The 15,229-nt window shown below is 40.7% G+C and overlaps 2 protein-coding genes across 12 annotated transcripts; both read left to right on the top strand.

Annotated features, from left to right (window-relative positions):
* Positions 1-689: 689 nt before the first annotated feature.
* Positions 690-11,286, top strand: LOC130386152 (uncharacterized). 11 transcript variants are annotated; one of them, XM_056594971.1, is made up of 8 exons: positions 781-1,079; positions 3,589-3,620; positions 4,309-4,430; positions 7,066-7,127; positions 7,510-8,544; positions 8,801-8,956; positions 9,422-9,514; positions 9,624-11,286. In XM_056594971.1, the coding sequence occupies exons 5-8, from the start codon at positions 8,125-8,127 to the stop codon at positions 9,948-9,950; spliced, it is 996 nt and encodes a 331-aa protein (XP_056450946.1). In that variant the 5' UTR covers positions 781-1,079; positions 3,589-3,620; positions 4,309-4,430; positions 7,066-7,127; positions 7,510-8,124; the 3' UTR covers positions 9,951-11,286. The 11 variants fall into 11 exon arrangements, 7 of the variants coding, with proteins under 7 accessions (XP_056450926.1, XP_056450915.1, XP_056450946.1 ...); XM_056594978.1 differs by lacking the exon at positions 4,309-4,430 and having other exon boundaries at positions 6,742-7,127; XM_056594961.1 differs by having other exon boundaries at positions 4,309-7,127.
* Positions 11,287-12,108: 822 nt separating this feature from the next.
* On the top strand, positions 12,109-14,114 carry LOC130391486 (natural killer cells antigen CD94-like). Its single transcript, XM_056601654.1, has one exon. It carries the CDS (start codon positions 12,206-12,208, stop codon positions 12,962-12,964), a length of 759 nt encoding a protein of 252 aa, XP_056457629.1. The 5' UTR covers positions 12,109-12,205; the 3' UTR covers positions 12,965-14,114.
* The last annotated feature ends 1,115 nt before the right edge of the window (positions 14,115-15,229 follow it).

Here is a 15,229-nt window from a genome sequence, read left to right as displayed (position 1 = left end):
GTTGAAGTGAAAGTGAATGGGCGGACGAGAATTTGCCGACCTCTCATTGACTTCCATTATAAGGACTTAAAAGTTGGATATTTAAAAATCTAGAAATTATTTGATGTAGAAAAAGTTGTAGCGCGCGATTCCAAGCTATCATGAACATTTTAAAAATGAAATTCTCAAGGTGAATGGAGTCTCCCGATGAAAATTTGTGGAATGAGAAAGAAAGAAGACAGCCTAAGAACAATAATAGTTGAGCGCTGTTTGCAGAACTAACCTAATGACTCAGATTACAGGCTATGAGATCAGATCATTTCAGCTATTTAAAAGATAAAAAATTCCGGTTGCAGTCAGTTTCGGAATCAGTCAATTGAGAAAGTTGGTATTACAAGATCATTTATGCTGTAATGATCACATTACATTGTACAAAGACAATTCAGCATAAAACATGGTGTATATTTTTGTTGAAATTAAGTCTACATGTAAAACATTTGTCAAAATAAACATTGCGATCATACAGCTAGCAAGACGAGGATGGTGGAAGATGTGATTATTACAGTGTAAATGTAATTCAGTAGTCAGCGGAATCACTTCCGGAATAGCCACGGAGGTACGAATAAAGACAGCTCGATAAAATAAAAGCCTGAGCATGAATACAGTGACGAATAGGGTCCAGAACAAGTAGGGTCCCAAAATTTGTGGAGAAGGATGAAAATAGAAAGAAAGAAGAATGCCTAAGAACAACTCTACACTGAAAAAAGTAAATCTGGGACTATGTAATTGTAACATAATTAAGTAAGTGATATTAACATAAAAAAACTAAGTTAGTCTCTTAACATGAATATATCAAGTTGTGAATTAGTCTACATTCGTTCAAAATACAAGTCATTTCGATTTTTTTTCTTAACAAGCTTTATCTAAGTGGCTCAACAAATCTTGTTATGCAGACCCACACAACATACAATTTGTTCGTTATATTTACGCTGCTCCGACTGCGCCCCGTGTGGTGCATTCTGGGTAGCAAACTAGTTCAAACCGCTTGTCTCAGGACCGTTGAGGGGAGAAGTTCCAGAACGTGGAGACTGAAGATTACGGTAAGAATAAAGTTAATGTTGGTGATATAGTTGGTTAAACACTAAAGTCCTTCAGGTTTTATATTATTTTAGAAATGTATAAGTAAAATAACCGTAAGCTGTAATTTGAAGTAAGCAGGGATGTAGACGGCGCCGGGTGCCGTGTTATCGGCAGCATATAGAACACACCTGTGCTGGGTTAGCCATTAGCGAGGGGATTAAGATGCAAGTCGGCCGTAAATAAACACCCGTGTGTGTCTGCGTGTGGGTGTCTGCGTGTGGGTGGCCGCGCTTTTGAGTTAATTTGTGGAGGTTTTTGGTCGCAGCGGTGGCTGTAGGCAGTTAGCTCTGCTTGTTAGCCGCTGAAACGCAGTGAGCACAGCCGCAGGTGATAGACAGCGCCGAGCCCCCTTCACTAGCCATAACATGGAGCATACCAAAATGACGGGGAGAAACTCGGCTAAATACCTGTACCAAGCAGTGGCGATTTTAGCCTGAAAATTCTGGTGGGGCAAATTATATGACGTCATATTACGTCACAAAAATAGAGGTAGCTGATTATTATAACAGTAGGCCTACGTATATAGACCAGTCAGGTATACTATGGGCTGCATTTTGAGTGCCAGCAGGGAGCAGACATCCTATTTCAAATAAATTTAACATGCTTTAGCGCTCAGTACGACACAAAGATGTTGCCTATAATAATAATAATAATATTGCATTATATTACACACGACCCGTCCCAATAGTCCCAATTTCATGGCGCAATTAATATGATCTTTTCTACTTTCATGCTTTACCGTTCTTTCCGCCAGATGCTTCAGGTCTTTAAAGCCATCAGTGGTCCAAACTGAGTCTGTGTTAGTGGTATTTCCAAAAAGAAGGCATGGAAAGCAAAACAGTGCTCTTTTTGTTGTGCTCGCAGTTAGCCATGTCTTTCTTTCAAACCACTCCATCTTGAAATTTCGGTTCGTTTTCTCACCAGGCTGGTTCAGAATGAAGTCGTCTGGTCTGTGTGGTCCCAAACGTTTTGTTTCTAATTTTTCTTCTTGCGGCAATGTGCTGAATTGCACCCTCAGCAAATAATCTACGTTATTCATTGTTATTCATTAATTAAAAAACTCTTTCAAAATTGTGTAAAATCTACCGATAGCGAACTCATCTGTAAGTCTCCTGTAACTCTCACTCTCACTGTATGTTTTTTTTGCTTAGTCTCGGGGTAGAGTTCTCGCGGGTTTCGCATTATCCCAGTCTACATTACGTAGAATACGTAGATTACGCAGTTAACGTCTAGGGGCAAATTTGAAATTGCCCCTAGCCTCAATGTTAACTTTGGCCGGTGTGGTTCGCGCTCATTGGTGTTTCTATGGTAACGGTGGGGCAGCGTGGGTCTTTGCCCCTCCGGAAACAGGAAACGGAAATATAGACATAACGTTCATTCAAGCAAGCACACAGGCAGTAGAACACACGAATCAAATTACTCCAAAACAAGGCAATAATGCTTGTGAGTCAAGTTTATTCACACAAATATGTACGCTACTTTGCATATAAAAATATATATATAGTTTGCCACGAAGTAGGAATGGATTGAGCCTTCTGCTCAACAGCGCCATCTCGTGGGTCTGGTGGGGCACTGCCCCACCTGCCCCTAATGTAGAAACGCCACTGGTACCAAGCAATGCCACCCAAACGAAACACTAAAGGTGCGATCACACCAAAACGCGACGGGGCGACAAGATCCCATACAAAGTGAACGTAGAGACGCGTATCGCGCAAATCTTTCGCGAGAGAAAACCGGCGACAGATTTTGATTTGTCGCGCCACAATTTCGGCGTGCACAGGCGAGCGCGTTCACGAGGATTTGTGGCGCGACAAATTCGCTCGAGTTCAAATATTTCAACTTTGACGCGAATTTCAAGTGATGACAGCCAATCAGCTTCAACAGCGTGGCCACTGAGTGACATGTGTAACGTAACAGCCAATCAGCGTTCAACCGTCAAACTCAGTGTGACTCAGTGCAGTGCAGTGCAGTCCGGGGTGAACTGCAGCATGAGATGAACTGAGATGACAATTTGTCATAGTCTTCCTGCCCAGTGAAAACAATGTTTTTCCAAAGATTAAGTGTTTATTAATGGGTTGAGAAAATGTTCCTACTTTCTGAGTTAAATAAATGATTTACAATGTTTTGTTTTCATGTTCAATAAATTGATTAAACTAAACTACAATCCTTCTTGAATTAGCTCGGAAATGCATTTTTTTATAAAGCTGAAAATAGTCAGCCGACTTTATAGAGATGCATGATTCTCATTAACCTAGTGTTTCTATATAGTGTAAATACAATTATTTACACTATATAGAAACACTAGGTTAATTGTATTGTAGATTGTATTGTATTGTAGATTGTATTGTATTGTAAATTGTAGTTAATTGTAGTGTTTGCAAATGTTCTGTAATTTAAAAGATGAATTATTTATTTTGATTTTGTTTCTTTAGTGGTAGGTTACTAACTATGTCATTGTATCCTTACCAGGTGATTTATCGTGTCAAGCACGCTGGATGAAGGTATGTACAGACAGTTTTGTGGGGAAAGTGGGCAAATGTTAGATTATTTCAAGTAGTTTATGGATTATTTTGATTTGATTTTGATTTATTTAGCACATAGTCAATTACAATATCCATAGAATACAAGAAAAAAAACAACAAACAATAAAAATACATTATACACAGCGGACATGCTAGGAGGTCCGAAAAAAAGAGAATTATCATATTGGGGGCAGAGATTCAGTTGGCCTTTCACTGAGAAAATTGTTGTGACAGCCCAGTCCAAAATGTAGCAAAAGATAAACTTACCTGTTTACCTGTGGGAAAAATTACAGTATATTATCTTGATGCAGGCTGTCAGAATAAAAGATAAACTTACCTGATCACCAGGTTAAAGGTGGCCTAAATTCCAATTTCTTAGCCTCCGCCCTCCTGTACAGTCATATGGTCCTGAACTCTCATATGCATCAGAACAATATCATCTGTAATATTTGACTGATGTTCATACGGTCATGTGTAATTTGTGCCAGAAAGTCGCTCTTAAGAACGTGTTGCCTGATTTGTGTGATGCAAAGGTTCCATACATTTGTGTAAAAATCACCTTTTCACACACACACTCTAAAGACAGAGTGCAGTTTTCTTTTAAGATGAGCGCAAAGATGTCGTGAAAAATACTTTTTTTCTTTTTCTTTTTTACTTTTGAGAACAGACGGGGAGATTTTGCTACTACACAGAAGCTGGGTCCTTAAATTGGCGTCTCACTGAATCTCCCCGGTGACTCCTATCCTGACCTCCTCCAAATAGACCACCCCTTTCCATCCAAGCCTGAAGGTACTTGGATCTAAACTCTGGATTTTTTTCTTAATGGGATGGATTTGCAAGATCTGTACCTATGCTGCCCCTGAAACAAATGAACTTTTGAGGCACTACAGGTTAAGGCACGACCACAGCGAATTTCTTCCCTGTTTACATGCTGATTGCCCCTGCTCCTTCAAAACATGGAATACCCTCAAATCACATTTGTCAAGGAAACATCCAACTAACAAGTCAACACCAGAAGTGATTTGTTTCAGTTGTGAACTTTGCAGTTCTAGTTTCTCAACTGAGAAGGATTTTTTCCAACATCTTGCAGTTCATCTTAGGAAAAATCAAACTGTGCACTGTGTCTTCAGAGAATGTGATTTTTCTACAAATGTGTTTGGAACCTTTGCATCACACAGATCCCGAAAACACTCAGCACATTCTTCAAATGACTTCCGAGCCCAAATTGTACACAAGTATATAGATCGGTCAAATAGTACAGATGATATTGCTGAAGCACATTGCTCTGAGGCGTACGAGTGTTCAAGAGCACATGACTGTTCAGGAGAATATGAACCTGAAGAATTGAAAGAAGAAGAAATTGAACTGAAGTTGGGCCACCTTTTATTGAAATTAGAGAGCATTTACAATGTGCCAAGCAAGTGCATTACTGAAGTAGTAGCTGAGCTCCAGGTTTTATCTTCTGTGGTGTCAGGTCCTGCCATAAGAAAAAGTGTAAACTCATGTTTAAGGAAACATAACTGTGTGCTTGATGACTTAGTAGTCTCTGATTTAGTCAAACAGTTGAGTGAGTCAAACCCCATTAGCACAGCTTTAAGATCTGATGGTCCTCTAGCTACAACTTTCAAAAGACGGGAGTTCTTTAAGAAGACATTTCATGTAGTTGAGCCTGTTGAGTACATTCTTGACAAGAAGGAAGGTCGAACCTTGCAATATGTTCCCATTCTTCAGTCTTTGTCACAGATATTAAGCCTGAGTGACATACAGGAGAAAGCTTTCAACTCTTCATACACTTCTCACGAGGGCAGATATGAGTCATTTCATGATGGAACACATTTTAAAGAAAATCCATTTTTAGCCACTGAAAACATAACTCTTCCTCTACTTCTCTACATTGACGATTTCGAGGTGTGCAATCCCCTGGGAACATCCCGCAAAAAACATAAAATTACTGCAGTGTATTGGGTATTGGCAAATATTCCACCACAGTTTCGTGCTACACTGAAGTCAATTTATTTAGCTGTGCTTTGCAAGGCTACAGATGTGAAGAAGTACGGTTATGAGGCAGTGCTTGAGCCACTTTTAAAAGATCTTGTCCAGTTGGAAGAAGAAGGGCTCTTTATTCCTGCGCTTGGAAAAAAAATTAAAGGCACAATAGTTAGTGTAGTAGCTGACAATTTAGGTGCCCATTCCATTGGTGGCTTTGTGGAAAGTTTTTCTGGATCTCATGTCTGCCGGTTTTGTTTGGGAGCGCTCTCCGAGTTTCAGAAGAAAGAAGTAAGAGCTGGATCCTTCCGAGCAAGAACAAGGCAGGAACATTCTCTTCATGTTCAAACAGCTTCAGAAAATCCCACTCTCACTCATTGCTTCGGTGTGAAAAGGCAGTGTCCCTTAACTAATAAATTACAACATTTTCATGTTTTGTCAGGATATCCACCAGACTTGCTCCATGACCTGTTCGAGGGAATAGTGCCTCGGGAGTTGGCTCTGTGCCTAAATGATCTGATTAAGAAAAAATACTTCACTTTATTTCAAGTCAATGACCTCATCAGACAGTTCCCCTACAAGTGGACTGACAAAACTGACAGCCCACAGCCTGTCCCGCTGAACTTTGCCACCCGAAGGAGTGTGGGAGGAAACGCTCATGAAAACTGGTGCCTGTTGCGCCTGCTTCCTCTCATCATTGGTTTCAAAGTCCCAGAGAGCGAACCAGCATGGCATCTCCTAATGGATCTGAAAGACATCGTTGAACTAGTTGTTTCTCCAGTTCACACAGATGAAACAATTAGACACCTTGACATTAAAATAGCAGAGCACAGGCATAGATACCTTCAGGTTTTTCCAGAGGCAAAACTTCTGCCAAAGCACCATTTTCTAGAGCATTATCCCCAGCTCATCAAGGCCTTTGGACCGCTAGCAGCTCTGTGGACGATGCGCTTCGAAGCTAAGCACAGTTTCTTTAAGCGAGTCGTTCGACATACCAGCTGTTTTCGGAACATTTTACTATCTCTGGCTGTTAAACATCAGTTCATGCTGGCTTACCATTTTCATGGCACAGACATACTGAAACCTGCCCTCAGTGTCTCAAATCTGTCCACAGTGCCTGTGGATGTCCTCAAGGAAAACATACAGGAAGCAGTGCAAAGAAAATTTCCTGGAGAGACGTGTGTTCAGGTGACCAATACTGTGACTTGCTATGGCACCTGTTACTCAGTGGGAATGATCTTGCCCTACGGATCAACTGGAGGGCTTCCAGACTTTGTTGAACTAAATCTAATCCTCGTTATGCGTGGTCAGCTTGCATTTGCTGTCAAGTGTCTTCATTCCTGGTACTGGGAGCACCTTAGGGCATTTGAATTGGAATCCACAAGACAAGTGACAATCCTTGAGCAACAGGAATTAACAGACTCCTACCCTCTTGCAGCATATGCTTTTGAGCAAAGGCGATTTGTCACCTTGAAGCGTCACATTCCCATTCAAGATTAGGTAATTAAATACAGTATATATTGACATGTTTTCAATTGTTTCTAACTATTCAACCCACTGTCATTAGTTAGTATTTTAAATAATTTTCAAATCAAATATCTATCTGTCCATCTATATGTCATCTTATCTGTCTCGCTATCCATCTACCTCTCTATCTAACTATCTCTATCTCTCTATCACACACACAGATACACACACCCTCTCCCTATTCCCCCCCCCCCAACCCTAACCCACGAACAACATTTTTGTTCCTGAGAAACTAACATAATAGGAGGGTTGAGATATAGGGTTTTACTTATCCCTTTGTAATGAGATGTAATTTTATTTTTTGTATGCCTAAATTCAACAGAACCTTTTTTCTGTCTCCTCTCATCCCCTATAGAATAATCAACATGTCTGCCCGACTTCGAGTCATACTACAGGAGGAAATTCGCAAGCTTTCCTTGCCCTGCGGAATCCCGGCGACCGTGGAGGAATTGAAGCATATTGTACAGGACACATTTGAAATTGAACAAGATTTTAGTTTGCAGTTCCAGGACCAAGAATTTGATGGTCAATTTTTCACTCTCCTGGAAACAAATGAAGTAAAAGACAAAGACACCATCAAGGTGGTTCTTACTGCACCAGTGATCACACTAACATTTGAAGATTCTTTGAATGCCAAAGGACTCCAGGAGAGCTTTGATAGCAGTTGCGCTGAGTCATCAGAAGTTCCAGTTCTTCCCAGCCATCCAGTGATACCATACTTCTGATTTCTCCAGAGAGCACCTCCTCTCTTCGTTCGTCGTCTTGGCCAGCTCAGTTTGAGATTCCTACCTTCTCCTTTGACACAGAGCTCATTCTACAAGCTGCAAATGCAGCTTACAGAAAGGATGGAACCCTACTCAGCAACCCCTCAGTAAAACCCAATATTCTAGACAAACTAGCAGACAGCATCTTTGTCTACACTGCCTATCCTTCACGAGCACAAAGGGAGCAGGTTGCTGAGGCCCTGGTCATGAAACACCCGTGTTTGAGGGACCCAGTGTCATCCAATGGTATATATGGTTGGCAGAACAGCCTGAAATACAAGGTTGGCAATTTCAGAGCAAAGGTGAAACACCTTGGATTACCAGAACTAAATGTAAACTGTCGGAAGATAAAATCAGCTGCAGATGGACCACCAACTAAAAGCTTGAAAAAAGCAAAGAAATCCGAGGTAAACTATCTCCCACCACATCCTCAAGGTGAAACTGATGAAACCCTTGAAAAGGAGAGAGTAGAGCTTCTCTATGAGTACAAGAAGAGAGACAACACCAAAATCATCAATGAAAAGATGGTGAAAACCTTTTCATTACGTCGAAATGATGTAATCCTCAATAAACCCGCTGTGATTGACTTCAAAGCTCGATGGCCTGCCATGTTTGAGCTTTCCCAGGTATGTTGTACGTTTGAATTGTGTCGTCTTCTTAATTTTATTCAATCATTTAGGTTGGAAAAAAAAATACCTCAGCGGTAGTTACAGCCTTGTTCTGGTGTAACATTCCTTGCAAAACGCATGACCACTTAAATGTTGCTTTCAGTGTAGCCTTAGGGTCAATTTTCTACCTCTGATCTGTTTCTGTGTTTCTGTAATTCTTTTTTTCCCTGTATTTCATGATATTTCTCTATCTCTCTTCTGACCTCTTTTGCAGATCGAAGAGGAATTCCGTAGGATCACACTGAAGCCACTACAGTCCACATTCCTGGGGAAGTTGGACCAATGCACGCCCAGACTGTTGAGCCTCTACAGGAGGAAGGGAGGCGCTGTTGGGAAGAAACTTGATGAGACCCTTGACATGTTAAATGAGGCATGTACTTACTGTACAATCAGGGTTCAAATGTAACTTTTTCGCTCAAATCTACTGGTCAGAAAGATTTTTTACTGGCCAAAAATTATAAATAGCCTTTTTGTATATATTTCAATTTGTTCATTACTATAATACACTTAACAGCATTTTCAACACCATAGCAATATTACCATAATTTCGCGCGGAATGAAGGAATGAGTCAGATTTTTTTTTTTTTTAAGTTCTCAGCAGTGCCGGTGGTCGCTACATCATCACGGTTGGCTTTTCTGTTTTCTTGGATTTTAGAAGGGGGGCACACTCCCAGAATATGACTCCACATTTCCGAACGGGAGCGATAGACACCTAACTGGCCTTAGTGCCCTTTTTGTTTTGAAATCTTTGAATCAATTGAACATTTTGAACCCTGTTTACAACAGTTAAACAGTTATGTCTGTGCCTAACATGATCTCATTTCTGTTTTTGTAGGACAACAGCATTGAGTCCAGAAGAGAAGCTGTGATCAGAGGCCTCATTCTCTACCTTGGTGAAAAGACGGAGGAGCTAATCAAGGACTACAAGGTAAAGAAAACTGTTTCAAAAGAAAGAAAGAGCACCAAGAGAGCTATATTGTATGCATCCTTCACATTAATATACAAGAGGGTTTTATTTTTTCTGGTGTATTTTACAGGTTTTTGATGATGACGATGTTGGGACTGTACAAGAGGCCCTTACTACACAAGTCCTCAACATCTTTGTGGTCAGCAAAGCCAGAGATGGAGATCTCCAGAAGCAGGCTGGAATAGCCATCGAGGGAGCAGAGGTCCTTTTTGGTATCCCTGATGTTGCACATGCTTGTACCTACCTGATGGGCCTCATCTACGCCTTGGAACTAAGGTACCCTAACAAACTGAAATACACCTTTGAGGTTTTTCAGAAGATTTTTCTAGAGCTGGAGGATGTCAACCAAAAGGTGTCCTCCAAGGTCCACGATCTGAAGGTCAGTTTACATGCCTAAAAGCCATACAGACATTGCTGAAGCTCCCTCTTGTCAAGGTTTACCGTTGTTGGTTATACATTGCACTTTCACAGGTTTTCCAAAAAGCACTTCCTCGGGTTACATTTTTAAGCGTGTGTATGCTGCTTAAATTAGTTTTGTGTAAACTCGGCTCAGATGTTTGTCAGATGTCTGCACTTTAAATGGCTGATAGAAATCAGTTCAGTTCAAGGGAGTCATTGTAAGTGACCTTAGGTGTATTTTTCAAGCAGCTTTTCAGGTACTGCTACCGGAGGCAGATCTACACAGAAAACTCTGTACAGTTTTATATTTTGTGAGGTACTGTGTTTTCTGCATTATCAATGTATTGGTCAGATTTTGAATGTAACTGTCATTTGCTTAGGATGTTCAAACCTTTAAGGTCAGGCTGTCGGTGGGGTTTCATCCCTGAAAGTGCTTCCTCAGGGTAGACAGAATTAATGTTTGTTTTGGAGGACATTGTAAACTAATTTATTGCCCAGTTCATTGGCAGTATATATTGACATGAGTTTGCTTGTTTGTGAGAATTTGTCAGCAATAAAACATGTCAATTTTGGTGACTTATGACCTCTTGATTGTGGTGACCCTTTGACCTTTCCTCTAGTGGAACTCTCACACAATTTGCTGAGTGTACTTATGATTTAAAGGGCGTTCACCCTCTTAATTTTGTTCTTATGTAATTTTTTTCCTAGCACCATGAGGCCAAAATGTCAATTATTATATTGGGCAGATTGACCAACACATAGATGATTGATGCTTCATGCTTAATTTAAGTAGATCATCATAACAAAAATATATCATGTTTTATCTACTTTAAAAAAGTAAGGCAACTTTTTGCATCATTTTATCACATAGATCAAACAAGAGTAGTCTTTGTATGTACAACATTACTTTTGCTAGTAACATCAACTTACTTTTGCTAGTAACATCAACTTACTTTTGCTAGTAACATCAACTTACTTTTGCTAGTAACATCAACTTACTTTTGCTAGTAACATCAACTTACTTTTGCTAGTAACATCGACTTACTTTTGCTAGTAACATCAACTTACTTTTGCTAGTAACATCAACTTACTTTTGCTAGTAACATCGACTTACTTTTGCTAGTAACATCAACTTACTTTTGCAAGTGAAGACAACTTAATACCATTGAGTTGACTTTATTTGCAAAAGTAAGTTGACATCACCTGCAAAAGTAAGTTGACTACTTGCAAAATGAATGTTGCACATACAAAGACTACTCTTGTTTGATCTACAGGATAAAATGATGCAAAAAGTTGCCTTACTTTTTTTAAGTAGATCAAGCACTTTATTTTTATCAGTGTAGTTGAGCGCTGCTTGCAGCACTCACCTAATGACAGGCTATGAGATCGGATCATTTCAGCTATTTAAAAACAAACTGGATTTTTACGGTTTACTATCAGTTTCGGAATCAAAGTGAGGAAGTTGGCATTACAAGACAATTTGTGCTGTAGTGATCACACTAGATGGTTCCAAGTCAATTCAACATTAAAAATGGTGTAACTTTTTGTTGAAATTAAAGTCTAGATGTAAAACTTTTGCAAAAATGAAAATGATTTAGCTTGATCTCCACCTCCAGCAGCACAAAGAGGAACTGTGGAATTAAATAAGCACAATGACATTGATGAACAGATCCTGTAGTGACCAATGTATTGATATCTCCTTAGTTATGGGTCCTTCTTAACACAAGATGGAGTCAGGCCTGCCAGGCCTAACTCATCTCCTCAACCGGTGAGATCAATCCGTTTACATTATTCATCATATCTCATTATTATTGGGGACTACAGAGCTATTTTATATAGATTTATCTTGTATAAACCTTTAAGTCCTACAATAAATATTTGCAGCCCTGTTACTTATGGAGCGCTGAACCCATGATCAGTGAGTTGAACTAATTACCTGCTGTGTCTTGGTGCTGGGGGGCTCTGTGGTTCAAATGAGACTGGAGCTTTATTATTCTAAATCAAATATACAAGCGTTGGCCGGAAAAAGAGTAGTCCTAATGATTCTGGTCGTCCACTGCGATTGCCTTGGCAACATGAGGTGTTGCAATACTGCAGTTACCGCAACGGCTCATCCGGTAGAAGACTTCCTGTTCCTCCTATTGCTGGGTGTTAAGACTTAGCCACACTGTCATGCAGAACGCACAGAAAGACCAACCACTGAAAGGGGTAGGACGATAAGATAAACTCTCTGAAAACCGTTTAGTCCAGATTATGGCTGAGGACGTGATTTACGCAACGCCCAACATGAAGACCAAGGTCAGGTATACACAAGGAGAGAGAGAGGAGAGGATAGTGGACATCTACGCTAGCCTGGAGAGCCTCAGAGATCCACAGCAGCACTCTGTGGGGACAGAGGAGTCCTCCAAGTCTCTGGGAACAGGAAGAAGTCAGCGGCCGGACGCTGTGAGCCCTCCTTGGTGTCCTATCAGGGCTGTGGTGGTGCTTCTGGGCCTGCTGTCTGTTGTCCTGCTGGCTGGACTGCTGGGGTTGGCCGTTAAATACAAGACCGACGTGGAGCATCATTTCCTAACGATCAAGAATTTGACAGAACAGAGAGACTCACTGCTTTGTAAACAGTGCTGTCCAGATGGTTGGAGGAAGTTTGGTTGTAAATGTTACAAGGCTACCGACCTGTATCTATCCTGGAATAAGAGCAGGGAGTTCTGTGTTTCCCACGGAGCAGATCTGGTGGTGGTGGACAGTAAAGAGGAGATGGACTTCATTAACAGGTGGTACAACGTGTACTTCTGGCTCGGAGCGACAGATGAGGCCAGTGAAGGGATGTGGAGTTGGGTTGATGGGACCGTCCTGTCACTGGATGACCCCTCCTGGAGTACAGGGGGACCTCAAGGTGGTGGGGGCAAGAACTGCTTAAGGATGGCCAGGGAGCAGAGCCAATTTAAATGGACAGATGAGAGCTGTGAATACACAAGCATTGTGGGGCTTTGTGAACTCAATTTAATGAAGTGAATTATTTTGGCCTTCTCTGTACACGTGCCTCTTCACTTGATGCCAACATACATCGGCTGCTTTGTTTCATACATGTTTGGTTCCTTCATTCGATAAGAGCTGTGATTGGCTGCAAGTTGTTCATTTAAAGCAGATGAGATGCACTGGTCACTGCAGGAGATGTACAACGTTGTACATAGATGCTGCTCTTGTTACTACTTGTAAAAAAATGTCAATGTTTCCACAGTTGCTCTTGGTCCTATAGGCTGAGGTTAGGAGGTAAAGAGTCACACAGTCATTAACTGGTCTTCAGCTGCTGTAAACCACACTCGTTCTCTATCGAGGGCTGCCTTTGTCCCCTCAACGATGTGAAGATCACCCTTCAAAAAATTGAAATGTCATTCATAACAGATGTGTTAAAAACAGATGTTGTAAACTATATTCATTTTTACATTGAATTAGCCTAGTTTTTTGCTTCTTTTTCGGGTAAAATCCATCACGAAAAATGTTGTACGATCTTTTGAATGTTGTCCCCACTCGTAACCCAGTTCACTCTCCTTTTTATTCACCTAAAATGGCAATATTTTAAGGTGCTGCGTTTGTTCTCGTCAAACAGAAACAAGTTCCTCCTCATTTCTAAGTAAATAAGGATATCAGTGTATAACCATGGTAACACATCATTGATATCCAGATATCAACTGTATTGCAATAAACTACATTGTGTCCTTGAGCAAGTGTCTTCATGTTATCTTGTTAAGTGTTGTCTCCTTCTTAACACTTTGCAGCCAGCTCCAACATGTGTCTATCAAATGGAGGAAACAAATTACGGAACAAAATAACCACATCCTGAGTGGGATGAAAAAGAAGACGATTTTTGTAGAGTGACGTAAACAAATGTCCGTGTTTGACTGACATAAGGTCCATGGACCTCAGAGCCCTCAGGTCCGTTGTAAAGGCCATTGGTTCTGCTCACAGACACCCGTCATCTTGAGGCCCTTCTCCTCATCCTCTCACTCTGTTATTTATGTCATTTGGTTTCCATTCTCCATCTGTTCACCACATGTCCTGGTCCTTATCCCCGCACTCACAGATCCTGCCACTTCCATCTGCAATCACTTCCTTCCCCTCACCTGAGCTTCCTCTTCAGTCCAACACCTGCATTTCATTCCCCCATCAGTCTCTCCCTGTATGACCAGTTCACTTCCTTTGCTCCCTTGTCGGTTTGTTGTATTCGTCATGCCCTTTCTCCTTGTTGTACTCTTGTATTAAGTCTCTGATATGCCAGTTCATGTAACTGGCATATCAGAGACTTGTGGGTCTTGGGGAAGAATCAAGATAAATGGGCATCTGAGAGCTGTGACGAACAGAACAGGTTTCTTTGTGAAAAAAAAAAAAATATTGTTGAAAACATTTCTTTGTGCCTATTTTGTACATGTACCTCTTCTCTCTGCTATTTTGTTTGGGTTCCTTCATTGGATAAGAGCTGTCATTGGATGCAAGGTGTTCCTTAAAAGGAGATGACATGAATACTTCCCTTTTTGTTTGTCCCCTCAATGGTGTGAAGATCACCCTTCAGAAAAGGAAATGGATATTTATAACTGATGTGTTTAAAGTGAGCGTGAAAAAACACAAGCACTCTGTGAGAAAAAAAAAGATGAGAAACTCGTCTCAAAAACACCATTCACAATAGTCACGACTATGGAACCACGTACCGAGTCCGTGATTGTACGGTGTCTGGTGAGGACCCCACTGTGCGTGGCGAGAGTAGGACACCTCGAGGTCGCTGCAGCTCTGCCGCTTGGCAGTTTGCCCTGAACTGTTCATGTTTATATTTTAATCATTGGTTCCAAACATTGTGTAATATCTCACACGAAACCAATTGTAGATTAAACACTAATTTTTAATCTTCTAACCTTCTATATTTAACTTTAACTTTAAACATTTATTTTCACATAGGCATATGGCAAAAATGTGTATTCAAAAGAGGTCTTCATGTATATTTTGATAGCTTTGAAGTAAGTTGAACAAGCTGTTCATTGCTGATTTGACCCTAAGTGATGCAGCAAAAGTACCAATGACGCACAGTGTCTCTATAAGCAGAAGTGGAAAGTAACATCTGGTCAAATACTTCCTGTTTGATCACAGTAGGTGTTAAGACTTTAAAAATGGACGGAAAGGCCAACCACTCGTAGGAGTAGGATGATAAGATAAACTCTGTGAAACACTAGACCAGAATATGGCTGAGGTGATTCACACCAGAAAAAGAAAAAGGAAAAAGGACGTCTG

This window comes from Gadus chalcogrammus, chromosome 1, assembly GCF_026213295.1.
Source record: "Gadus chalcogrammus isolate NIFS_2021 chromosome 1, NIFS_Gcha_1.0, whole genome shotgun sequence".
Lineage (NCBI taxonomy): Eukaryota > Metazoa > Chordata > Actinopteri > Gadiformes > Gadidae > Gadus > Gadus chalcogrammus.
This window is presented reverse-complemented; position numbering and strand designations above follow the sequence as displayed.

Bases quoted from the DNA above. Each gene is read 5' to 3' on its own strand.
- LOC130386152 (XM_056594940.1), top strand. From the start codon at position 4,464: ATGGGATGGATTTGCAAGATCTGTACCTATGCTGCCCCTGAAACAAAT.
- LOC130391486 (XM_056601654.1), top strand. From the start codon at position 12,206: ATGGCTGAGGACGTGATTTACGCAACGCCCAACATGAAGACCAAGGTC.